Source organism: Desmodus rotundus, chromosome 10 (assembly GCF_022682495.2).
Source record: "Desmodus rotundus isolate HL8 chromosome 10, HLdesRot8A.1, whole genome shotgun sequence".
NCBI classification, from domain to species: Eukaryota; Metazoa; Chordata; class Mammalia; order Chiroptera; family Phyllostomidae; genus Desmodus; species Desmodus rotundus.
The window spans coordinates 62,377,844-62,404,834 of NC_071396.1; the positions used below are offsets into that span (position 1 = coordinate 62,377,844).

The following is a 26,991-nucleotide window of genomic DNA, read 5'->3' on the forward strand; positions in this document are numbered from 1 at the left end:
ATCTTGAACTTCTGGACAGCTTCAGACCATACTGAATCATCACCCAACCAACTCCATGAGTGACACACTCAATGGGGACACATTGGGCCCTGCAATAACTTGGAGCAAGTCTTGCTCCAGGGGGTTACCCTTACACAGCAGATTCTCTGCTATAGTCAATCAGCCTGGGGGTAAATCCTTTCCACTGAAATGCTAACAGTAATCAAGGCTCAAGTAAAACAGGAGGGTACACACAGTCCATGGAGGGGGGCTATACCTGGAGCACCTAGATCAGGTAACCAGGGTGTATGTACCACTGGGCCATATAGGACACCTACTACATAAGGCCAACTCTACCAAGATTGGAAGACGTAGCTGCTTTAACTAATATATAAAAAGCAAAACAGGAAGGAAGCAAAAATGAGGTAACAAAAAAAAAAACATGTCCCAAATGAAAGAACAGAACAAAACTCCAGGAAAAGAACTAAATAAAATGCAGACAAATAATATACCAAATGCAGAGTTCAAAACACAGTCTGTAAGAATCCTCAATGAGCTTAGAGGAAGAGTAGATGAACTTAGTGAGAACTTCAAGAAAGATACAGGAAACAAAGAACCACTCAAACATGAAGAATACAATAACTGAAATGAAGAATACATCACAGGAGTTAACTGTAAAGTAGATGAAGCAAAGGATCAAGTCAGAAATTTGGAAGAAAGCAGAAAACACCCAATCAGAACATCAAAAAACAAGAAACCAACATAATGAGAATAGTATTAAGAAGCCTCTAAGACAACTTCAAGCATACTAACATTTAAATCATGGGGGGTGCTGGAAGAAGAAAAGTGAAAACGAGGAATTAAAAAACTATTTGAAAAAGTAGCGATGAAAAAGTATCCTAACCCAGTGAAGGAAACAGACATACAAATCCAGGAAATGCAAAGTTCCAAACAAAATGAACCCAAAGAAACCCACAGCAAGACACATCATAATTAAAAGGGAAAAGGTTAAAGACATACAAAGAATCTTAAAAGCTGCAAGAGAAAAGGAGTTAGTTACCTACAAGGGAGCTCCCATAAGACTGTCAGCTGATTTCTCAACAGAAACTTTGCAGGCCAAAAGAAACTGGCAAGAAATATTCAAAGCGATGAAAAGGAAGGACCCACAACCAAAATTACTATACCTAGCAAAGCTATCATTTAGAATCAAAGAATAGAACTTCCCAGACAAGAAAAAACCTAAATGACTTCATCACCACCAAACCGGTATTACAAGAAATGTTAAAGAATCCTTTTGAAGAAGAAGAAACAAAACATCAAAGCTATGAGCAATAAAATGGCAAGAAGTACATATCTATCCACAATTACTTTAAATGCAAATGTATTAAATGCCCTAATGAAAAGACACAGGATGGCTGAATGGATGAGAAAACAACACCCATACCATATATTGTCTCAAAACTTAATTCAGATCAAAAGACACACAGACTGAAAGTAAAAGGATGGAAAATAATATTTCATGAAAATGGAAATGAAAAAAGAGCTGGTATAACAATACTTATACCAGATAAAACGGACTTTAAAACAAAGGCTATAGAACAAGAGACAAAGAAGGACCCAGCAATTCCATTTCTGGTTATTTATCCAAAAAAATTTTAAATACCAATTCAAAAAGGCATATCCATCCATATGTCCACTGGAGCAATATTTATAATAGCCAAGATATGGAAGCAACCTAAGTGCCATCAACAGACAAATGGATAAAGAAGTGGTACATATATACAATGTAATATTACTCAGCCATAAAAAAGAATGAAATCTTACCATTTATAACAGCACAATGGACCTGGAAGGTATCATGTGAAGTGAGTTAAGTCAGAAAAAGACAAATACCATATGATTTCATTTATATGCAAAATCTAAAGAACAAAATAAATGAACAAACAAAACAGGAACAGACTCATAGATACAGAGAACAGTTTGATAGTTGCCAGAGTAAAGGGGGGCTGGGGGTAGGAGTGAAAAGGTGAATAGATTAAGAAGCATAAATTGGTAGTTACAAAATAGCCACGGGGATGTAAAGTATGACATGAGGAATATAGTCAATAATACTGTTTTAAGTATATATGGTGCTAGATGGGTACTAGATTTATTGGGATTATCACTCATAGTGTATATAAATGTCAAATCACAGCTGTACATCTGAAACTTATATAATACTGTTTGTCAATTAATTAAAAAGTTATTTAAAAATAAATAAAAATACTATTATATGAAGACTTTATCTTTGCATAAAAAAATTTAAAGAAAATGCAAATAAACTTACTTTGTCACAATGCAAAACAGTACCCTTCAAACTTTCTGCATTTTCTTTCTCTTTTTCAATTCTCAAAGTATTAGAGGAAAATGGTAACACACCATCTACATGCCTTCTACTATTTCCATTACCTACAGAATTACCTAAAATATATAAAAATAATAATAAAGCAAAGTCAGTTTCAGTAATCTAATGTAATAACTGTTTTATGCTATTCAATTCATTTTATATAAACCTAATACTTAACATTCACATGACAAATATAGCAATTGGCATGATAGAAAATAATCAACAATATAAGGCAACAGTAATTGTGCTAAACTGCTAACATACAGAGAATTCATTTCTAATTCTCAAGCATCTGAATAGAGCATATTCATAATACACAACCAAGAAATACAGACTACATGATTTCTAATACCAATGTACTCAGGTATTATCAAAAAGCTCTTTAGAGAGCACTCTACCTTTCGGGAGCCCTCCTGTGCCTTTCTTCTTCCCTCAGGCACATTACTTTGCCTTTCTCCTAAGCCCCAAGGGCACCTTCTTCTGCCTCTGAAACTTGTTTCTTGAGCCTACGCAACCCAGCTGGCTCACTTCTCCCACTTTCTAAATGAATTTTCTCTTATAATATAGAAAAAAAAGCACTCTGAAAAGTTTTATTTAGACTGTCAGGATTTGGGGGAACAAAAGGGTTAATACATATTAAATCATACCAAAAAAATGAGTATTTTTGCAAAAATGAAAAGTAGAATTTAAGAACAAAGGAATTATATCAATACTTACTGATTGCAGGTAAACAAAAAACATGGCCTTCCTCAGACTCTTTGTGAGTTGTTTCAGAATTTCTTGAAGAGTGTGAGCCATGGGAAACCAGAGAGCTGTTATTTTCTGACTGAGATTTACAGTTTAAACTACCGTTTTCATTTGCCTGTTGAAAGAGTATCTTAGCTTTATGAATTTTTAAAGTTAAAAGCATTTGACGGGTAAAATATGGGGAGAACATATCTTCTTTATAGAATACCCGATAATGTAACCACCAACGTAAAAATTGTTTCTAGGAGGCTTCAGCAATGATACTAAAACCAGTTCATAAAGGATTGTTCAGGAATCACAATGTCCACGTGACCTTCATCTATCATCCCCCAAATGACTTACTGATAACAAAGCGGGGGGAAGGCACCTTCACAAGGAGATATGTGGCCAACATATTAACCAAGATAAGCAGACAAGGCTTCACCAATATTGGGACAAACAGACTTAAATATGTCCTGAGAGATGCTACGAGATGCACAGAACATCACCCACGTTTAATCTTAATCTGTTTATTAAAAAAATGTTTAATTTGACTTCTTGCCAAATTTAGTACAATCAGAAGGAAAATCGGGTCATTTTACCGAACAACGGGTCTAGATTTTACAAAATAGATTAATGGCCCTGGCCAGTGTGGCTCGGTTGGTTGGAGCATCTTCCATAACTGAAAGGTCATAGGTTAGATTCTGGTCAGGGCACATGCCTAGGTTGAGAGTTTGGTCTTCAGTCAGAGCATGCAGAAGACACAGCCAATCACTGTCTCTCTCTCACATGGAAATTTCTCTCCCTCCATTTCCTTCTGTGTAAAATCAATAAGCATGTCCTCGGATGAGTATAAAAAATAGTTTAATGACCTGAAAGAACTACTCCAAACTGAAAGAACAGAGACATGACAACTAAATGCAAGTGTAATTTTGATTAAATCTGGATCAGAAAACAATAAAAGTAGAGAACATTTTGGAGACAACTAAGTAAATTTGAATACAGTCTGTATATTAATTTAAATTACTGTGTCAAAGTTAGATAACAATTGAAATTCTGTAGGAAAGTGTTCTTATTCACAGGAGATAAATGCTGAAGTACTAGGGTAAAATGTGATACTATCTGCAACTTACTTTCAAATGATTCAGGAATAAAGCACTTATGGGGGAACAAATAAAATGCAAAGATGGCAAAAATATTAACAATCAGTTAATCTAGATGTGGGGTATATAGATGTTCACTGTACTATTCTAATTTTTCTGTATGTGAATGAAGAGGTAAGAGAAAGCAGATAAGGTGTTCATCATCAGTTTACATAAGGGAAAAAGAGTCCAAAGAAAACAAAAGCCTAAGTTCCATGTTAATATCCAAAGAGACCACTAATAACTTTCTAATGTTGAATTTCTGAAAATCCATAACAAATGGAACATACCTGACTAGAATCACCTACAGGTAACTTAAAATCCTTTTCTGGAAGTTCCTGTCCTTCTTGGTCTTCATATATCATTCCTGGAATTGCCAGTTTCTCAAAATAAGCCTCCAAATGATCATCATAAAACTCTTCATCATCAATATCACCACCTATTAGTAAATGGAGGAAAAACAGAACAGGCTTTAAAGTAGTGATTTAACTATAATTTAATCAAAAGGTTGATAAGACATGTAAGTCAATGGTTTATGTGATTTTGTTTTAACATTTGACAGGAAAAAACTTATAATTTCAGCCTATGAATTATTATAAGCATTCCAATATACAAGGTTGGTCAGAAAAACTCCAGCCATTGTTAATATAACAAGAACAGTTTGCGTGACATCGATAGAACCTGGCAGCCAAAGACAGTGGACTGGAATGCGCATGCATTAATAACAACAACTTCACTGTAGTAGTTGGTGGGGGTGGTTGATGCTGATGAATGAGCATGTATACTGTGTAGCTATAGCATTCAAAACTACTGAGCGAGTACAACCACAAACCTGATTCAAATTTTGCTTTTTCCTCTGCAGAATGACTTATTTCACTTAGCACAATGCCCTCAAGCTCCATCCATGTTGTTGTTAATGGCAAGATTTGATTCTTTTTTTTTATGGCTGAATATTTTATTGTGTGTTTATATGAGGTCTGTCCAGAAAAAGTCCAGCCTTTGTTAATATGACAAAAACAGTTTGTGTAACATCGATGTAACCTCGCAGCCACAGACAGTGGACTGGAATGTGCATGTGTGAACAATGACAACTTAATTGTACTAGTCAGTGGGGGCACTAGGCACCAATGAGTATATATATTGTATGACTATTGCATTCAAGAGACTGAGCAAGTACAGCAACGAATCTGCATCAAATTTTGCTTTAAGCTGGAACATTCCTCTGTGGAAACTATTCTGATGATTCAGAAGGCCAACGCTATGGGCAAATGGTGATTGGCAGCTTCATCACAACAACATGCCCACTCACGCATCACATCTCGTGCAGAGCTTTGTGGTAAAACATCAAATCACTCAGATAGCTCAGCCTCCCTACAGCCCAGATTTGGTGCCCTGCGACTTCTGGCTTTTCCCAAAACTAAAATCACCTTTGAAAGGGATGATATTTCAGACCATCGATGAGATTCAGGAAAATACGACAGGGCAAATAATGGTGATTGGGAGAACTGTGTGAGGTCACAAGGTGCCTACTTTGAAGGGGACTGGGACATCACTGTCCTATGTACAGTGTTTCTTGTGTCTTTTATCTTCTTCAATAAATGTCTCTGTTTTTCATAGCACGTAGCTGGATACTTTCTGGACAGACTTCATAAAATATTTGACTTTCTTTGATAGGGTAACACAGAAATAAATCCTGGCATGCACCATAACTTAGGGTATAATAAATGTGGCATTAAGGATCATTAGGAAAAAGGTAGATTATTCAGAAAATGAAGTGGCCCAAGACACATCATAATTAAAAGGCCAAATGTTAAAGATAAAGAGAGACTCTTAAAAGCACCAAGAGAAAAGAAGTTAGTTACAAGATGGTTCTCATATGGGAGTGGGGAGAGGGGGAATGGGTGAAGAGGTGGGGGGATTAAGAAGTACAAATTGGTAGTTATGGAATAGCCATAAGGATGTAAAGTACAGTGCAGGACATGGAGTAGCCAAAGAACTTATACGCACAACCCATGTACATGAACAATTGTTGGATGACTGCCTGAGGGAGTGGCGGGTACTGGGTGGAGGGGGGCAAAGAGGGAAAAAATCAAGACAACTGTAACAGCATAATCAATAAAATTTTTTTAAAAAGGAAAATGAAAATGGAGTGGCAAATGGGTAACTCAAAAAAGGATAGATAAGCCCATCATAAAAGTAAAAAAGGTGAATTAATTAAGTGTAAAGTGAAACGTCAAACAATATCTGATCTTAAGAATTAAGGAAAAATAAGACATCAAAGTTTTGAACACTAATAGGTATGATTAAAAATATTCAACCTCTACCCAAACCAGAAAGTTACAAATAAATAAATAAAACAATACTGGCAGTTTTGTTTGGTTTGGTTTTTGGGGGGTTTTTTTGGGGGGGGTCGGGAGCAGTGATTTTTTAATATTTTAACAAACAGCCGCAGGGACAAATAAAACTACAACACTTAATCACTAGTAATGGTATTATAAGTTATCACTGCCTTTTCAAGAGAATCTTGCAATCAACATTAAGAGCCTTAAAAATGCTCACAAGATTTGACTTAGTTATTTTACCTCTAAGACTTTAGCCTACTAAAACAAGTATCTGTAAAAATTCAGGTCAACAATTCCTTATTCACAACTCAACCATTCAAAAATATCTAAAAACTGTAATAGCAAAAACTGTCCTGAATTTAGTTTCTATTGATTACACTCAGCCCATCAGCCTGGCCTTCAAAGTCATGAGTAATTTGATCCCAGACTACTTTTCTGGATTATTCCCAAATTCAGACTCCTATAAGTACTGTAAACCAACCACACCAAACCACTGGCTATTTCCCAAACATGGTCTATATGTCCCCCTACCCCATAGTGCTTTTTGCTGAAGTTGTTCCTGCTTCCTGAAATGTATTTCTCTTCCCGTATCTACGTTAAGACTTTCACAGCCTTTTCAAGAGGAAAAACTGTATCCTCTTTCAGTAAAGCTTCACAGTTATTTTCTTCAATCAGAATTAGTCATCCTTCCATGGTTTATGCACAAATTGTACTGCTGAGATATGCATAGCACAGTGGATGTTTAGCTATGCATCTCTTTTCTTACTTGGCAGGTCTTTTAGAAAGCAGAGACTAAATATTTCATGGTTCGCCCAATTTCTCAACATAGTGCTTTATACTGAGGGGAACCTAGGGCTACTACTTTGTACCCTTATTATAATAAACTCGGGATAAGCCTATCAAGATTGATACATAGAAATGTTTTAAAAATTCCATCACTTAACAGAAGTGGCCATTTGAGTGCTGGTGGGTAAGAAGTAAAGGAGAAGGCAAAAAAACAAAAAGCTGGCATAAAAACTATTGCAATCAAGAAGCAGGAAGACACGAAATGGCAAGGTAAGGGCTAGGAAAACATAAATTACTTTACAGTACCAGAAGAATCTTCTAAGCTTGTAAGTGACATAAGTTTCTCATTTTCTATTAAACTAGCATGGCTTAAATCATTGCTTGGATTCTTGTCTTCAAAATGTTTTCCAGCATCAAGATGAGCAATCTATAAGAAATAAAGCACATGTAAGAAAAGTATAGTCATTGCTTTGAACACCATAGCACAAGGCTGCAAAAAGGACTGCCAATGTGCTCAGTATCTGTAATTCACAATTTAGGCAATGAAGGCCTAGTTGTTTTGCATGCATTAATAACTTTCTTCTGGGGATTCCAGTAAAGACGGAAACATAGGCAGACATGGCTCACCTCTTTGCACAACCACATCAAAATTACACTAAAATACAGAACAACCATAACTCAGGAACATCAGAAATGAACTTGAATGGAAGTCTGTCAAGTATGGAATTGAAGAAACCACATCCATCCAGACTGGTAGGAAGGGTGCAGAAGCAGAATAGGCTAGCCCTACGCCCAACTGGATAAAAATTCAGGACAGACAGCTCAGGAGCGAGGAGTCCCAGTCCCACACCAACTTCCTAGCCCAGGATTCCAGTGCCAAGAAGATAAGTCCCCACAACTTCTGTCTCTGAAAACCAGCAGGGATTGAGTCAGTGAAGGAGGCTGCAGGAGCCCTCAGCAGTTCCTCTTGGGGAACCCACACATGGACTCACCTATTCAGACCCGCTCCCTCTGAGCTCCAGCACTGGGGTGGCTGCTTGAAGGGCAGCAGTGGTGTAAAGGGAAAGACTGAAGTTTCTGGCATCAGGGTGAGCAGAGGACATTGTCCGTTTGCTGAGCCTCTGCCCCCCTCCCCCACCCCTACAGTCTATAGGCTGGTGCCATATCTGGGACTCCATCAACTTGCCTAACAGTGTCTGACCCATCCTGGAGATCCACAAAGGCTCTACCCCACTTACAGGCCCACCGAAGCTGCTTTTCCATAAGAATGGCTGGTCTTGGCTCCTAATCCTACCAAACAAGCAACAGCTGGCCTCAGTAAGACCTAGTGGCAGCCAGATTAGAGTCACAGCTTGGCTTCCCCTGAGAGTCTCCTAGCCCAGCACAAGTAGCAGCCATCTCAGATTGCTTTACAGCTCAGGCAGGGTGCACCAGGCAAAACACAGGTGGGAGCAGACCTGAGACTATACTACCCAGGAAATCCCAGGATGCAATGCACCCAGTGGACAGCTACAGACCACGTCAGAGCACCACCACCTTGCCCCTGCACAGATGATCCTCCACAGCGGGCAGAGGTTGGTCATCACTGGTCACAGCCAATGCTTGCAGCTGACTGGTCTGAGTAAATCCCTCCCATTTACCTGCCAACAGCAACCAATGCTCAACTACAAGAGGAGGGTGTACTCAGCCCACACATAAAGCACACCTCAAGTACCCAGTTTACGTGATAGGGAAAACTGTGCCACTGGACCCTACAGGACAGCTACTACATTAGGACACACTACCAAAACATGGAGTCAAAGCAGCTCCACCTGATACATAGAAACAAACACAGTAAGGCTGCCAAAATGAAGGGACAAAAAACATGGCCCAAATGAAAGAAAAGATCAGAAGTCCAGAAAGAGAGCTAAATAAAATGGAGATAAGCAATCTATCAGGTGCAGAGTTCAAAGCACTAGTTATAAGGATGCTCAAGGAACTTAGTGAGTACCTCAACAGCATAAAAAAAGACCCACTCAGAAGCAAAAGATACACTAATTGAAATAAGGAACAATTAACAGGGAAACAACAGTAGAATGGATGAAGCTGAGAATCAAATCAATGATTTGGAACACTAGGAGCCAAAAAAACCAACCATGCAGAACAACAAGAAAAAAGAATCCCCCAAAATGAGGATAGTATAAATAGCCTTTAGGACAAATTTAAGAGGTACTAGAAGGAGAAGAGAAAGAACAAGAAACTGGAAATCTATCTGAAAAAGTAGTGAAAGAAAACTTCCCTAATTTGGTAAAGGAAATAGACATGAAACTCCAGGAAGCACCAAGAGTCCCAATTATGATGGATGCAAAGAGGCCCATTCCAAGACACATCATTATTAAAAGGCCAAAGGTTAAAGATAAAAAGAGAATCCTAAAACCAGGAGAAAAGAAGTTAGTTACTAGAAAGTTGCCAGATGGGAGGGAGGAGGGGGAGAATGGGTGAAGAGATGAGGGCATTAAGAAGTACAAATAGGTTGTTACAGAATAGCCCTGGGGATATAAAATACAGTATAGGAAATGGAGTAGCCAAAGAACTTGTAGGCATGACCCGTGGTCATCAACAATGGTGGGGGGATTGCCTGAGGGGGTGGGGAGTGCTGGGTAGCATGTGGTAAAGGGGGAAAAATCAGGACAACTATAACAGCATAATCAATAAAATATAATTTAAAAAGTACCTTTTTTCCTACCCCAATGTCACCTTCCTCCCATGACCCACCCAATAAGACATCCTTAAAATTTAGTATCTCAAAACATGCACATGCTAGTAATATAGCTGGTATACTAATATATAACTGAATTTCAGCAACACAGGCTTGCAACAGGAAGTGAAAATAATAGCAAAGTTGGACTCAGCAACCTACAATGAAACAAGGTTTCTCTGTCCTTCAACCCAGGGACCATGTACCCCTAAGTACATTCAGGCTCAGAATACAATGTAATATTTCCTTCTAAGTGTCAATTTTATTTCACAATCATATTATTTATCAAACAATACCAATTTAAGAATTAGATTGCAAAATGCACACTAATTTTTAAGATTAAAAACATGGGTTCTCCATGCAACTGCACACTTGTAGAGGGCGGTCCTGCAATAATGCACACCACATAAGCTCATAAAGATCTAAGGCACCAGGGGTACCAGAGGCTACTGTTGTGGAATATAGGCTCTGTGTGTTGGAATATTTTATAATAAAAAATTAGGGAAAATCTGTATGAGGAAGAGGAAAATCAACATGTAAAACCTCCGCCTTTTTTGGTTATGGATGCTACTGAGAACTCTGTCCACTCGGCCATGCTTGTTACTTTACATATGGGCCCACTGAACTAAAGACCATGGAAAACACCCTTATTCTGCTAAGTGGTGTAGTTCTTAACAGTTTAGATCAGGGGTGTCCAACTCATTTTCACTGAGGGTCACATCAGCCCCGTAGTTGCCTTTAAAGGGCCAAATGTAATTTTAGGACAGTATAAATGTAACTACAGTACTCCTTAACAGTTAAATAAGAGGTCGGCACTGCCAACAGGTAGAAAGAAGGTGCCAGGCCAGATAAAACAAGGTGGAGGGCCGGATTCGGCCCATGGGCCTTGTGTTTGCCACCTGTGGTTTAGATGATGAGACCTATCAAAACATATTTCTTTTAGTCTCTTGGATACCAGGACAGTTAAAGCTAAATCAAAAGTGAAATCCAATAGTGACTCCCTTGAGTCTAGGTTTTTAAATATTTATTTTCCTTCTTCTCTCACTTCTTCAACCTCTTTTATCAATATCTCATATTTCCATACTTGTTTTGCTGCTTTCCAGTTTTCTGGTCCCTCTCTTTTATTATCAATGATTTCTAATGTTTTCAGGAAGCCAGTTCTTTAAACACTAAGCAAATGAATTACCTTTTAAAGGGAAAAGTTATGTTCTCTCTTTAGAAACCATATTTTTCTAAATGTTCAAAGAAATCATGCTTTCTAACTCAATTTCAATTTGACTACACCTGAACTTCGTATCAAAAGCACATCTCATACTTCAAAGTTACTAGTGGTGACATACAGGGAGCAAGCTTATGGAGCAGAGGTCACCAAACAGTTTCTGTAAAGGGACAAATAGTAAATACTTCAGGTTTGTCAGCATAGTCTCTGTCACAACTTTTCAACTCAGGTGTTAAGAGCCATGAACAATACAGAAATTAATGAGTGTGGCTGTGTCCCTATAGAACTTTGCAAAAAACAGGCAGCAAATTAGATTTGGACAATGAGCTACATTTGCCAACCCCTGGCATAGAGAAATAACTCTTACTTTGAACTCTCTTATAATCATTATATAAAAACTATCTTAAAAATTCTTAAAGTAAAACAAAAATTGCAACTTCTTTATAAGCTTTAAAAATACTTAGCTTATATTTTATAAACAAGTTGCATAAATAAGACACAATAGGCCTAAAATCCCAGTTTGTTTGTGTTGGACATAAACTGTTTAACTGCTCAATTGCTTCCCCTTCATTTGGGGAGCCCACATCTTTTCACTTCATGTGGTCCTAGTAGGGTTACCAGTCATATCCTCTATCTGTGCACATACAGACACTGATGCTCACATACACACAGACAGAGAAGTAAACATACAGTCCATCTCATAAATCAGAGTGCTTTACCTCGACCCACCTCTTGGCTCAGTGGTATACATAGGGAAAGACATATGGCCCAAATGAGCTCATTAGAGTTGTCTTCTCTTTTTTGCTTTTAATTTACCCCAAAGAAAGATCATGCTCTTCTTTTTTATCACGGATGTTAAGAGTGTGGGCTTGGGTTGCCTACAAATAAAGACAGCTTCCCTATCATACGACAAATTATTGAGTATGTGCCAACTATGTGCCACACACTCAGGATACCTAAACAAAACAATTAGGACTCCTTACCCTCATGGAGCCAACATTCTAGAGGGAACCAGCAAGGAGAGGGACAGCCAATCCTGATGAGACAAGAAGCCCAGGAATACACAGTCCCTGGACCAGCAACTACTTCCTAGTTACTTGAAGCAGTACCTAGGATTTCCTATTCACAAGTAGAAGACTTCTATTATCAGTACTACTTAGCATTTATATATGCGAAATAGGAACTTTCACTCTCCTAATAACTCCAGAAATTGGTAACAAACATATAAAAGTTACCTTGTTCTCCTTATTATTCATCCATGATCGTAAACAAACATCAACAGATGAGTCTATTCAAAAAAACAAAAATAAAAACTGAAAGACCAAGTTATTTTCTCAACCAAATAGCCAACAGTATCTAAAAATAGCAAATTAATGAACTAAACACTTTTCCCTTTAAATAGAACACAGCACATATAAATGATGCTCTGGAACCCATCATTGGTCAGTTAAGTTAGAAAACTACTAGAATGGGAAGTATACAAAATTAGATCTGGCTGGTATGGCTCAGTGGATTGAGCGCTGGCCTGCGAACCAAAAGGTTGCTAGTTTGACTCCCAGTCAGGGCACATGCCTGGGTTGCGGGCCGGGTCCGCAGTTGCGAGTGTGCGAGAGGCAACCAATTGATATATCTCACACATCCATGTTTCTCTTCCTCACTTTCTCCCTCCCTTCACCTCTCTCTGAAAATAAAATCTTTTAAAAAAATTATACACATGTCCAAATAATTTAATATGAATCTAATCAACATTTAAAGCTAGCTTCTGCTTTATAGAGGGTATGGGGAAGAGAAAAGCAAGAAAAATGACACCCATGAGTAAGCAATAGAATCCAAATACTGGGACAATCTACAGGGTGAATGACCTAGCCTATTTCAACAAGGCACTGACTTAAGAGACATAACAACAAATGTAACATAACATAACCTTTCTTGAATCCAAATTCAACCAAACAAGCTGATTAATAAATTGAATATGAACTAGAATACTATGTGATAATAAAAAAATTAAGTTTGTTAGTGGTCTTGACAGCATGTGGTTATGGAAGAAAATGTCCATATTTTCAGAGATGCACACTGAACTATACAGGAATAAAATGTTTGGAATTTTTAAATAACATAAGAAAAAAGTAATAAAAAACCAGAAGAGATGAATCAAGTATAACAAAATCTCATACTAACTGAAACTGTGGGATAGGGATGCGGGCGTTTTTAACTGATAAAAAATCTATAGATCATAAAATCACCCTCTGAAAGTGTAAAATTTAGTATTTTTAGTATATTCACAAAGTTGTGCAATCATATTTACTCTAATTCTAAAATAGTGTGATTACTCTGGAAAAACACTATACCCATTAGTAGTAAATCCCCATTCTCCCTTCCCCCAGACTCTAGAAACCACTAATCTGCATTCTGTATCAATTTTCCTATTATGTATCCACACATTTACCTATGGATAAACAGAATTCTACAACATGTGACCCTTCGTGTCTGTCTTCTTTCACTTAGCATAATGTTTCCAAGATCCATCCATAATAGAGCACTTATTAATACTTCACTCCTTTTTATGGCTGATTACTAACCATTGCATGGACATAGACTATTTTGTTTATACACTCATCATTTAATGGAGATTTAAGTTGTTTCTACTTTTGGCTATTGTGACTAATGCTGCTATGAACAGTCATGTAAAAGTTTCTGTATGAACACATATTTTCATTTCTCTTGGGTATGTACTTAGGACTAGAATTCCTGAATCACATACATGGTAATGTTATGTTTTATGTTTGAAAAAACTGTCTAGCTATTGGGTTGGCCGAAAAGTTCACACAATGGCGCTAGTAGAACTTCGCTGTCTTTAACTTCATTTGAAACAATTTTGTTAGATTCTATTGTGACAGCTGTCTTATCAGCATGTATTTAAAAAAGAAAAGCATCAAAACTGGTGAATTTTTGTGCAGTCATTTTAATATTGAAGATGAAAGAGATACAACATTTTTTACATATTATACTTATCATCTCAAAAAAAAGGTAAAAATGCAACAGACGCAAAAAAAGATTTTTGCAATATGGAGAAGGTACTATGGCTGACTGAATGTGTCACAAGTGGTTTGCAAACTTTCTTAGTAACTATTGACATTTTGGCCAAATAATTCTTTGCTCTGGGGCTGTCTTATGCATTGCAAGATGTTTAGCAGCACCCCTGGCCTCTACCCACTAGAAGCCAATAGAGGGAGATAGCCGACATTAACTTGAAATATCCAAATGTATAAAGTTATTGATGAAAATGAAAAATGTATCTTCTATTTTACGGAAAAAACTAAATGGACTTTTTGGCCAACCCAGTATTTTCACAGCAGCTATACCATTTTATATTCCCACCAGCAATGGATGAGGGTTTCAGTTTCTCCATACCCTCACCAACACTTGCTATTGTCCATCTTTTTGATTATAGCTAATCTAGTAGGTGCAAAATAGTACCTCATGATTTTGATTTGAATATTCCTGATGACTAAAGATGTTGAGCATCATTTCCATGTTTATTGGCCATTTGTACAACTTCTTTACAGAAATGTTTATTGAAATCCTTTGCCCATTGACACACAGTATTGGGTTGTCTTTTTATTGAGTTGTAAGACTTCTTTATATATTTTGAATGCTAGTCCCTTAACACATATAAGATTTTCATATATTTCCTCCCGAATTATGGTTTCCTTTTCACTGTCTTGATAGTGTCTTTTGAAGCACAAAAGTTCAATTTTGATGAAGTCCAATTTATCTATTTTTTCTTCTATTGCTTATGAATGTGAAAAGTTAATAGTACTATTCTACTTTCATACATATTTGACATTTTCCAGAAAGAAATACAAACTTCCTTCAATTTTTTTAACATAAATATATAAATGTGCATTCATTCATCAGTCTTATAATACAGCTTAAGCAAGGCCTTTTGAGTACTGAATCAGTTTGGAGATATATGGCATCTTTGTTACATAAGCATATACATACTTTTCAGATTCTAGTCTTTATTTCTTTGAAAAAGAGAATGTAGAATACTTAAAAGCAATCTGACAGGAGAAGCCCTGTAGAATTTTCCTCACATTTTTGTAGTTTCTCCTCCAGATCTAATTTAAAGCAATTTTTCATGTAATTCCAAAGTTCTCAATTTTGTTATCTTAGAAAAAATATTTTTAGAATTTATAATTCTTATAAAAATAAGTTTAGGAACAAAATGACTGTTAATAAGAATATAAATTATTTAGTAAAGAGAAATGTAAAAGGTATATTAAAATCAGCCTCCTTGTCTTGAACATAAAGTGTGCTGTGGTTATCAGTGTTGTTTCCAAAGGAAAGATTTCAGCTTAATCAGTAAAAACAATTAAGAAAATGATTTTAAGAGACCTTTTCCTATAAAGGATTATAAACATAATATTAATATGTAAATGTCAAACCAAAGCATTTTCAGTTAACAGCTTAAGATATAGCTGTTAAGTTATAGCTTAAGATAAATACCAGTCCAAAGATAAATAAGAAAGGAAAATAAAATATATACATTAAGAAATAATTTCTTATACTTCAGGACCTTGCACTTGTTCCAGTGGTAAAATACTAAGACAAGGATCTTGACTCTGAAAGGATTCTGCAGTTTTAGTCTCCTTCTCTTCTGTTTTTGCTAGATCGCTGGTAAAGGCCGACTCTTTGAGGACAGCATCCGACAAATGCTGACTTTCTATGTGGTTCTTTCTCCTAGAGACAGAATTTTTTAAATTAAGGAACAGATTAATCATGAAATGTTAGTCACCTTGGGTAAATCTATAAAACATCCATTAATCAGTTATGCATTTTATCTCTCAAAAAAGTAAATACAACAAAAAGAAACATTTCTAAGACCAGCCAGAAACTACAACTGGTCGCACTGTGGGTATTCCTAGGAATTGTGCCACCATTTTGGGCCCAGTGATGGACAATCTACCAAAATCAAATACATTATCACACTGCTACTGTGCCTCTCAAGTGATGAGGGTGTTTTCTTTCCCAATAAGGATCTGTGAATCTGTCACATCTAGAGAGAAAGTCAGCTTTCTAAAAACAAGATAGACTCAAAGGATACTGCTAGACTTGCCAAATAGCTAATTATCTGATTACTAAATGCTTTAAAAGTTTTATTGTTAGCTGCTGCCACTGTTATTGTCCCCATTTTTCTAAATACATCTGTTGTTTTATGTCTAGATGAAAATGTTTTTCCTTAAAGGCAGTTTTCCTCCCAATCTACTGTAAAAGCTCCTGGGTCTGTCGCAGCCCACAGAGTCATTTCACCAATAAGAGGAAGGGTAAGGATAGAACTGTAGGAAAAAGCCTCTGCATGCAACAAATTTATCATCTGACCAACTAATATCTAGGGCCAAGCTTAGATCTGCCAGGGTGGATGAAAAGAAAGTAGCCCTTCGATATATTCCAAATTCTAACCCTTTGTGCCTATGGTAATTCCCCAACTCTAATTTATTTCCCAGTTTCTCCACCTCTTTATTGGGGCTGAAATTAAAAGCAACTAGCTTAATCCAATGGTGCATTCACAGGAAAGTTTCACGCCAATCAAATAGAGCTGATAAAAGAATGGAGAGGGTAGGCAGAAAGTATATAAATGGACACAAAGTAATGTGAGAGAGAAGATAAAAAGAAAAAGTGGGGAAAGGGAATAAGATGGTGACATGAAATATAAAAAATAAAAAACAAGTCAGGACATTCTGGTTAATTTTCTTATTTTAAAGCTCCCCCTTGAGAAAAGCATGTAGTGTGACCATTAGAATGTTAGAACAACAGAGACAGTTAAGGGCGCTCTAACTACTACCACTCCTAAAATCTTCTTCAAACCTACACCTATCCCTTGCTTTTATTAGCCCATCAAAATTTACCAAATTAAGTCATAAGCTTCAAGTAAAATTGTCAAAGTAACTTCCAGGGATCCACTGAAATGCCAGTAAGGACAGCTATAAGTGAAGCAATCTGGATGAGATCCACCAATCCTAGCCCAACCTTACCTCTGATTCTACAATCTGAAAAGCACATGGGAGATGCAGGGGAAAAGAAAGCTGTGGTCCAGAATAAGAACCAAGGGTCCAGAAGCAGAAAACAAATCTGCCTGAAAGAACCATAGTAATATCTCCTGACTACAGGGCAGGAGGCGAGAGCAGCAGAGAGGGATTAACTGAAAGTCTGTCAAGACCACCATGTCAGGCAGTATTCCACTCTAGCTTCTCAGCCCACACAAATAAAACAGTGTCAACATGATACTGAACACCTGGGAAGAAGGCTCTTCTCCAGACAAGGCATACAAAACACCTGTGCAGAATAAAGCTATGATGGTAACAGCAGCCCAGAACAAAGCGTTAAACCCCTAGCATGAAACATGACCCCCCCCCCACCACAGCCTGTTCACCCTAAAGTGAAGTGGGCCAGGAATGCTGCCCCACTCACATAGAGACCTAATGGAAATGATACCTGGACACCCAACAGCTGAGCATGTCTACACTAGCAGCCTAGAAGACAGCTACTGCCCTGGACGGTGTGGGTCAGTTGATAGAAGAATTGTCCCATACACCAAATGGTTGCAGGTGCAATCCCCAGATGAGGCGTGTATGGGAGACAATCAATCAATGTTATTCACATCGATGTTTCTCTCTTTCTCTCTCTAAAATCAATAAATATATATTTTTTTAATTTAATCAAAAGACAAAAAAAAAAAAAAAAAGACAGCCACAATCAGGCACATTTGGAGAAGCAGCTCAAGAGAGGAAAAAATAAAGATGAACAAACTAAACAAATAACCCCAGAGGCAAGGAATAATTTATAGAACTTTGAAAAAATACAATTACAATATTCAGAACACTCAAGTAGCATTGCATCCACAAAAAAGAAGCCATTATAAAAAATGAGAGACCAGAAAAAAGAGAGCTCTCAAAATTATGATTGCCAAATGATTTAATAGAATGATGGAAAAAATTAGGAACTTAATCTATAAAACTGTCTTTTCTTTGAAAAAAAATAGGAAAAAACAATGGAAACATATAGATACAAGCAGTCCAAAATAGGACCAGAAAGAGACGAGATAAAAATAGAAAATTTCCAAAGTATTAATAATCTAGAGTAAAGCACAGAAATCTCTGAATTGATGTCAATTAAAATTTAGTGAGTGGGGGAGAGGGGAAATCCAATCCAGGAGTTGAGAGTGAGGCCAACACAATGGATCTAGGACTTCACTTCATTGAGCCTCCTATCTTCCATCAACAGGTCAAAAAGACCACTTCCCCAGACCTCCTCACCTCCAAAGAGTGTCAAATAGTTACTTCCAGTATTCCCCTTGCCTTCCCTCATAACCACTCTTATCACCAACATCACTTCAGTGAGACTAACTTCATGATGTCCTTTGTCCTTATTTATTTCAGTCTCTAGAATAAGTTCAGGAATCCTTACTGCTAGCATTCTAAGCTGCCTAAGACTGCACATCCCCTTTCTTTCCTTCCCAACAAAAACTTCCACTGTGCCTTCTAGAAAGTACAGTAGTGGATTAGCAAAATTTTGCTATTCCTGATCCCCTTCCCTAAACATTCCTCTCACCTCACTGCTTTAATGAAAACCCGGATGTCCTCTGAGGACACTGCTCTCCCTAAGCTCTGTCAAATGGGGACAGGACTCTTGTCCCTCCCACAGCATTAGGATCACTGGGCATGGAGATGGAATACATACCGTATTTTGCTGTGTATAAGGTGCACTTTTTTGCCCAAATTTTTGAGGGAAAAATAAAGACACACATTATACATGGGTATAATGATTATATACCATGGGTATAATAATCCCGAGTAGAATGAGCACAAAAACGTGGGCGCACATTATACACAGCAAAATGCTTAAGTCCTTTGTGCCCCTCAGTACCACTTCCAGATCATTCCTCCTAAAGCCTCTCAGCTGAGAATCACCTACTACCCCTCATGTCATCTGCCTTAGTACCACACTCCATAATCCTGTGACTCCACCCAAGTCTCCAATCCATTCACACTGCCCCATTTCACACTCTAACCCTTTGATATCCTCTCCTCTTCCTTAAGATTAATCCCATGGCCAGTCATCAACCCTCAACTCCCTTGTCCTTCATCAAAATACAACCCTGGTTAACCCCAACTCTCCACTTAGACTTTACCAGCACTCCTGTAGCTAAATGTGGTTGGAGAAAACATCACAATCACACTGAGCAGTCTCACACTGAAGTCATTACCATGACCCTCAATTGGGGTTCCTGATGCTCTCTGACAACCCTCCTACATTTCCCTTATCTGTTCACTTTTCCCACACTCCCATAGGATTTTTTGCATCTGGCTTTTCAAGCCACCAACTCCTCCTCCTGCCCCCCTCACTGAGTTGATGGAAAAACCTGCAGCACTGAAAAGACAATTTCCTCAGATTCTTACCACATGTATGCACACATATTCCACTTTCTCATCCATTAATACAGAGGAACTATCCATAGTCCAACCCCTCCAAAGTCATTCCCTCCACTGCACATTAGATGCTAGCCTCTCTTATTATTTACACAAAGACATTGCCCTATCAAGTCTTTTCTCTTTCTACACAATTCAAATTTTCCTTTTCCACATAATCATCCTTATTACCATCTAAACATACAACAACTCATCCCAATACACACACACACAAAAAAGCTTCTCTTGTCCCATGACATCTACCAACTGTCACAGCCCACTTCTCTGCTCCCTTTTGCAGAAAAACTCCACAAGGTGTCTACTCTTACTGCCTCCAATACTAACTTCCCGTTCTCCCTTACACTCTACTACGCTACTGTGCCTCCTCCTACCTCCACCAAAACCACTTGTCAGGGATATCAAGTCTACGCTAATTCCAACACTCACTTCTTAGTCCTCATTTTATTTGACACAACTGTGTGTCTTCATGTGGCTTCCAAGACATTTTTCCTACCTCTAGTCACTAATTCTTAGTTACTATGTTCATTCTCTCTTCCCAACTTCTTAGTACAGGGTAGGCAAAGTAGGTCTACAGTTGTGAGTACATGAAAAAGAGTTTATCTTGTAATATTATTTATTTATTAATGATTGTATTATTTATTATTATTAACCTACTTTTACCCACCCCTATCCTGAAGCACCTGAACATCAAGTCTTGATGCTCTTCTCTTCTCCATTTATCTCACTACCTCAATAATCCAATCTCCTAGTGGTGTTCCTGCTTCCAGTCTTGACTCCCAATCATCTAGTCTCAACACAGTAGCGAGAGTGAGCCTTTTAAAACAAAATTCAAATGGGACCCTCTAAAGGTTTTCTGTCTGGAAATTAAAGTGCTTGCTCATCCACTCTAGCCTCCTTCCTGGCTTGCTCCTACCTTAGTGACTTTATGCTGGTTGTACCCTCTACCTGAAATCCTCTTCCTCCTGACAGCCACAAGGCTAACTTCCTCCTTCAAATCTTTGCTCATATCTTAAACCTTCTCACAATGAGACTCACACTGACCACTCCCTTCCCTTCCTAATAACCCTCCTTCCTTATCATGTTCTATTTTTTCTGGCACTTTTCCCTTCTAATAAAATTTTCCCTACTATAAAAGTGGTATATTTTAATGTTTTTCTTAATGTTTGTCTTGTTCACTGGTAATTTCTAAATACCTGGAGAAGTATCTGGCACATAATAAGCACTTATCAGAAATACACAATGCATGGATGAATATTCAAAGAGTTAACATCTTTGATATGTAGAAAGGGCGTGTATCTAAATGTTATCAAGAGGCAATTCACAACACAAATAAAAATAATGAATAAACATTCAAGTATATTTGGTCCAGCCCTGGCTGGGTGACTCAGTTGGTTGCTAGTTCAATCCCCGGTCAAAGCACATACCTAGGTTGCGGGTTTGAGGGAGGCAACTGATAGTTGTTTCTCTCTCACACCAGTGTTTCTCTCTCTTTCTCCCTTCCATTCTCTCTAGAATCAATGAACATGTCCTCAGGTGAGGATTAAAGAAGGAAAAAAAATTATGCTTGATCTACAAATACTCAATTATAAATTAACACACAGAAAAGTTTAGTACTATCTGTAATACCACCATCAATAGATATCTACCATTTATATTTTGCTGTACAAACTTCCAGACTTTTGAATATGCATTTATGCATGTGTATAAACTTTTTTGCTTCTAAAATCAAAGATTAAAAACAGTACTAGCAAATATTGGGGACAGCTCAGAAAAGTAGGCATTCTCACTTATCTTCTAGTGGGATTGTAAATTGCCACAAATGTTCTAAAGAGCAATGCAGTAATTTCTAACAGGCTTTAAATACTTAACTCGGCAATTTCAATCCTAGAAATTTATCTTAATAAAATAATCTGTAAGGTATGGAATATTTATGTGTAAAGAAGTTCATTAAATATTGCCCTGGCTGGTGTAGCTCAGTGGATTGAGCACGGGCTGAGAACCAAAGGGTCGCAGGTTTAATTCCCAGTCAGGGCACATGCCTGGGTTGAGGGCCAGGTCCCCAGGCAGGGGCTTGAGAGAGGCAACCACACATTGATATTTCTCTCCCTTTCTTCCTCCTTCCCTTCCCCTCTAAAAATTAAATAAATAAAAATTAAAAAAAAATAACAGCAAAATTCCAATAATTTAAATGCTTAACATGGTATAGCAATTAACATTATGATACAAATACACAATGTAACTGAAAGATAAGCACAGTGTATTAATTTTTTTAAGGTCATAACAGTATGTATAGTTTAATCCTATTTTATTAAAAATATATATATGTATATGTGTACACACACACACACACACACACACACCCCATGTATATATGCATAGAAATAGTCCGGGGGAAAAAGAAAAAAGTCTGGAAGACTATACATAAAAATGTAACCTCAATGGCTACTCTCCAGTTAGTGGGATTTCAGACTTTATTGTCTTCCTTATAATTCTCTGTATTTTCTTTATTCAATGAGCCTATATTACCACTGGAATCAGAAAAAGTGTTTTAAAAGACTTAAGTGTTTGTGTTTAATATAAAAATTCATATGAGAAGAAAGTGAGACACAATCAACTTCCATTTTCTACAAGACAGAGACTCACTTTTTTTTTTTTTAATCCTCACCCAAGGATATGTTTATTGATTTTGGAGAGAGGAAGGGAGAGAGATAAACATCAATCAGGTGCCTCCCACATGTGCCCCAATCAGGGATCAAACCCACAACCTAAGTATGTGCCCTGACCAGGGATCGAACCTGCAACCTTTTGGTGTATAGGACAACACTCCAACCAACTGCACCACCCAGCCAGGGCTGAGACACACTTTTAATACAGTAAAAGCAACATGGAGGTACAAACTTACTCATCATCCTGGAAGCTGAGCTGTAACTTCGCTCTTGGTTCAGCTTCACTCTGGCTACAGGGAGATGACTCAGATGGAACTGAAAACCTCCCTTCTACTAAATAAGATGCCTGGATATCAGAATACCTACACACACACACACACACACAAAAAAAAATAAGTTTTTAATTAAATTATACACATTTAAAATTCAGGGTGACATAAGCCTGCTTGATTATGAAACCAACCACTAGGTAGTAAAGCAAATTGAGCCTCAGTGTTCAAAACCATCATCCTGTGTGCAAACCACTGATAGGGATCAGCAATGGGGTGTGTATGTATTAAACGACAGTCACAGAAATCTTAGAGCTAAAAGAATTTTACAGGGTTAAGCCAGCCCCTTCATTCCAAAGGTAGACAAGATGCTCTTTACCAAATGTTAGGCTGGGAAGACAGAAAAGTGGTTAGATATTTAAGCATGGGCAAACTGTACACATCATATTTAACTCAAATTACCAGCCACCATTAAGGCTGTACTAATGCAAAGCCAAAGCACTATGGACAGAAAAAAATAATTAATAGACCAAAGGTCATTGGTACTCAATCTCAAATTTACCGATTCACCACTGATAAGGCAATGTAATTAATTGGGAAAGAGACAATAAGATTTCATCTTTTTCCATATTAATTTTCCATGTCCGTAAACATCTCCCTCAGATAAAGTAAAAACTCAAGCTTGACTGAGAAATTTTACAGATATATCAGTATATTGGATGGTTTATGGACCTAAAAAAAAACAATCATCTGCTCAAACAATTCTTACCTATTATCAGCGCTGGCTCTATTTCTAGCAAGTGTTGAAACAGCAACAGGCAAGCCGAGATTTGAAGAAAATGTGACATTTTCCAAAAGCCCACTGTTACCAAGTAATGAATTGGTTAAAAAGCTTGGAAATGACTCTTCAGCTATACCTCGAAAATCATCCATCTCACTGCAACAATAAAAGTTTCTATAAATCAAATATTATTATAAAACTTTAGTAAATAAGAGTACAAGTATCATAAATCATAGGAAAAAAATCATATTTTGGAAAGAGCACTAAGAAGAGGTACATTCTGAGCTAAAGTAATTCTCAGAATACTTCACTACTTTACAGCTGAGAATATAAAAATCAAACTATATTAACATAATAATGAAACACAACACAGCTTAACTTACTCTTTGACTGCTAAAGCGAAAAACAGGAATTATCACAAATTGATCCAGTAAGGAAGCAAAGAAGGGACAACACTGATGGCATATACAGATAATTTTAGGATATAGTTAAAAGTATACTAGTATGGTACCCATTCTAACATGGAATAGGAAAAAAAAAAAGAACTAGCAAAATACAGCTCCTGATTTCAGAGATTATTGTTAAAGATAAGCAAACGGTTTAAAAAGTGAATCCACTTAAAAGAAAAATTTTCAGTTAAAGTATATTTGACACATGGATAAGGCGAAATGGTAAAAGTGGTATATAAAAAACTAAGTCTAGAAAACAATGGCAAAGAACCTATATTACTAATATAGAACCTCCAGCCCATGTTAGCCATTGGTTCAACTGGACCCTAACACAGTAGTCAGTAGATGTTACTCAATCTCAAAAGTATTTAAGAGTGTTTGTAAGAACTATGTGGACTTCAGTAAAGAAAACCATGACATTAGAAAAGGCTTAATAAATGACAGGGTATTGGTGCTTTACCTTGAAGATAAGGGGGCTTTTAAAGATGACAGATAAACATAAGCAAAGGAGGAAGAAAATTAAGACTTATTGCATACCTATTACCTTAAGTCATTTATCCCTATTTACAAATGAAGAAACAAACTCAGAAACTAAATTTAACTAAAATTTACCCAAGACTGCACAATTAGTAACATTCAAATCCAGGTGTGACTCCAAAATCCACTCTAACAAGTATTTATGTGGTAGCAACAGCAAGTGCTTCAGTGTATTTTGGCAAAGGGCATATAAAATAACATGATAAATGAAACCATGGAACCAGATCCTAAAAGCCTGAAGTTGTACATTAGGAAGTCTGAACTGTACTTTGCAGCCCAGGAAAGGACTATCTCATCAACCCACAGTAGGGAGAGGGCTTCAAATCTGAAAGGGTATTCAAAGAGCTACCACAATTGATAAGACAGACAAAAAGGAAGGACTGTGCTAGGGTCAATGACAAATGCACTAAAGTATAGATTTTCAGTAGTATGAACTAATTTAATTACAAAATAGAAAGTTGTAAGACCACTAGAGAGCTACAAAACTTATTTAATTATGGATGAAGTGTCCACGCTCCTGTCAGAAGCCCACCTCTCCTCTTCGTACTTGACCCCAACCCCTCTCACCAATGCAGTGACATAGCCTGGGCCTCTCTCCTGAACCTCAGATATTCAACTACCTACTTGACATTTTAACTTAGATATCTAACAAGCACCTAAACCTGGATCTTGATTCCATTTCATTCCAACCTCCTCAAAAAACGTCTGCTCTTCAATCTTCCCCAAAGAGCACCATAACTCCATTCCCTAGTTGCTCAGCTCCAAAACTTTAGTCATTACTGACTCCTCTCTCTCATATTCACACACCCCCATATGCAATCTCTAAACAAATGACAATGGCCCTGGTCAGGTAGCTCAGTTGGTCAGAGCATCATTCCAATACGCCAAGGTTGCGGGCACATAAAAGAAGCAATCAATGACTACATAAAAAAGTGGAACATATCAATGTTTCTCTCCCTCTGCTCCCCCCACTAAAATCAATAAGCTTGTTAAAGAAAATGACAATGGTTATGCTGTAACAATATAACCAGAACCTGCCATTTCTTACTACTTCCACTGCTGCCACCTTGGTCAATCCACCACCACCTCCTGCCTGGAAAGTTACTATGATATATGACAGCCTTCCACTGGACACCTCTATTCTTCCTCCCCTAGCCTATTCACGCCACACTAAAGTTATCCCTGGCAGGGGTGTCCAACATGCAGCCCACAGACCACATGCAGTCCAGGATGGCTATGAATGTGGCCCAACACAAAATCGTAAATTTATTTAAAACATTTTGCTGTTTATCAGTTTTCAGTTACTGTTTGTGTATTTAATATGTGGCCCAGAGACGTCAAAATGTTGGACACCCCTGCCACTAAGGTAAATCAAATACTTTCACTCATTAGCTCAAAACCCTCCACTGGTTTCCCATATAGAGTAATGTTAGTCCTTATAATGACCAATGGAGACAGGATAATCTCTGACTTTGTCTCCTACTACTCTTCTCCCTTCTTCATTCCCTTCCTGCCATCCTATCATCCCTGTTGTCATCAAAACACATTAAAGCTCCTGCCTCAGAGCCTTTGCCCTTACTCTTACCTCTGCCCAGCACACTGATACCCAAGATAGACTCACATCTTGCTCCTTCAATTCTTTTCAGGTCTTGGTATAAATGCCCGCTAACCTGTCAGGTCTTCCCTCAGATATCTACCCAGTCTAAGCAATATGCTCCAATCTCCTTGCCCTGCTTTCTTTTTTCTATAGTATTCAGCACCATCTGGCATGCTATACAGGGAGGGCAAAGGTAGGTTTACAGTTGTATGGAAAATAACACAATTAATAAATAATACAAGAAAAAACTGTTTTTCATGTACTCACAACTGTAAACCTACTTTTGCCCCACCCTGTATAATTCACCTGTTTAACTATTTCCCCCTATATCAGAATGTTAAGCCCCAGAGGGCAGGGATTCGGCCTGTTTTACGATTAAATTTCTCTCCAGGGCAATGCCTGGCACAGAGTAGACCCTCAAATTTGTTAAATGAGTGTTTTCAAACTATGTCAATACACAGGAAGTTTATCACCAACTGTCATGTAAGTACCCTCTTCTGAGATAATGCCCCAGCATTTTCCTCTCTTAAATATATTTCTATTTCCTCTTCTTGATTTCTATAAACATGTTCAAAGTTCTTCCATCTTTCATTTGCACTTCCTGCCACCAATTCTCACCTTCTATTCACACCTAAGAGTCTGAGAAAAATCCAAAATTACTACTTATACACCTCTTCCTCTTATATTAGAGATACCCAGGATTCTGATTTCAGATCTTGTCATGAAATGTATAGGGTTGGCCAAAAAGTCCATCTGGTTTCTTCCATTAAAAAAAGGACACATTTTTCATTTTCACCAATAACTTTATTCATTTGGATATTTCAAATTATGTCGGCTATCTCCCTCTATTGGCTTCTATTGGGTAGAGGCCAGGAGTGCTGCTAAA

General features: G+C 37.5%; 1 protein-coding gene across 8 annotated transcripts in view; it reads right to left on the reverse strand.

The window, feature by feature from the left end:
* CEP192 (centrosomal protein 192) overlaps nucleotides 1-26,991 on the reverse strand; it is a 131,179-nt gene that overhangs the window by 101,210 nt on the left and 2,978 nt on the right. For 5 of the 8 annotated variants that reach the window (XM_024580151.3, XM_045187728.2, XM_045187729.2 and 2 more), the window contains exons 2-9: nucleotides 23,511-23,678; nucleotides 22,709-22,834; nucleotides 15,897-16,060; nucleotides 12,553-12,605; nucleotides 7,668-7,788; nucleotides 4,524-4,672; nucleotides 3,083-3,227; nucleotides 2,306-2,439 (exon numbers count right to left, since the gene is read on the reverse strand). In XM_024580151.3, coding sequence (XP_024435919.2) covers nucleotides 2,306-2,439; nucleotides 3,083-3,227; nucleotides 4,524-4,672; nucleotides 7,668-7,788; nucleotides 12,553-12,605; nucleotides 15,897-16,060; nucleotides 22,709-22,834; nucleotides 23,511-23,674 — 1,056 coding nt within the window. In that variant the 5' untranslated portion in view covers nucleotides 23,675-23,678. Of the gene's footprint in view, nucleotides 1-2,305; nucleotides 2,440-3,082; nucleotides 3,228-4,523; nucleotides 4,673-7,667; nucleotides 7,789-12,552; nucleotides 12,606-15,866; nucleotides 16,061-22,708; nucleotides 22,835-23,510; nucleotides 23,679-26,991 lie in introns of all 8 variants that reach the window. The other 3 variants (XM_045187732.3, XM_045187733.3, XM_045187734.3) reach the window with 3 other exon arrangements.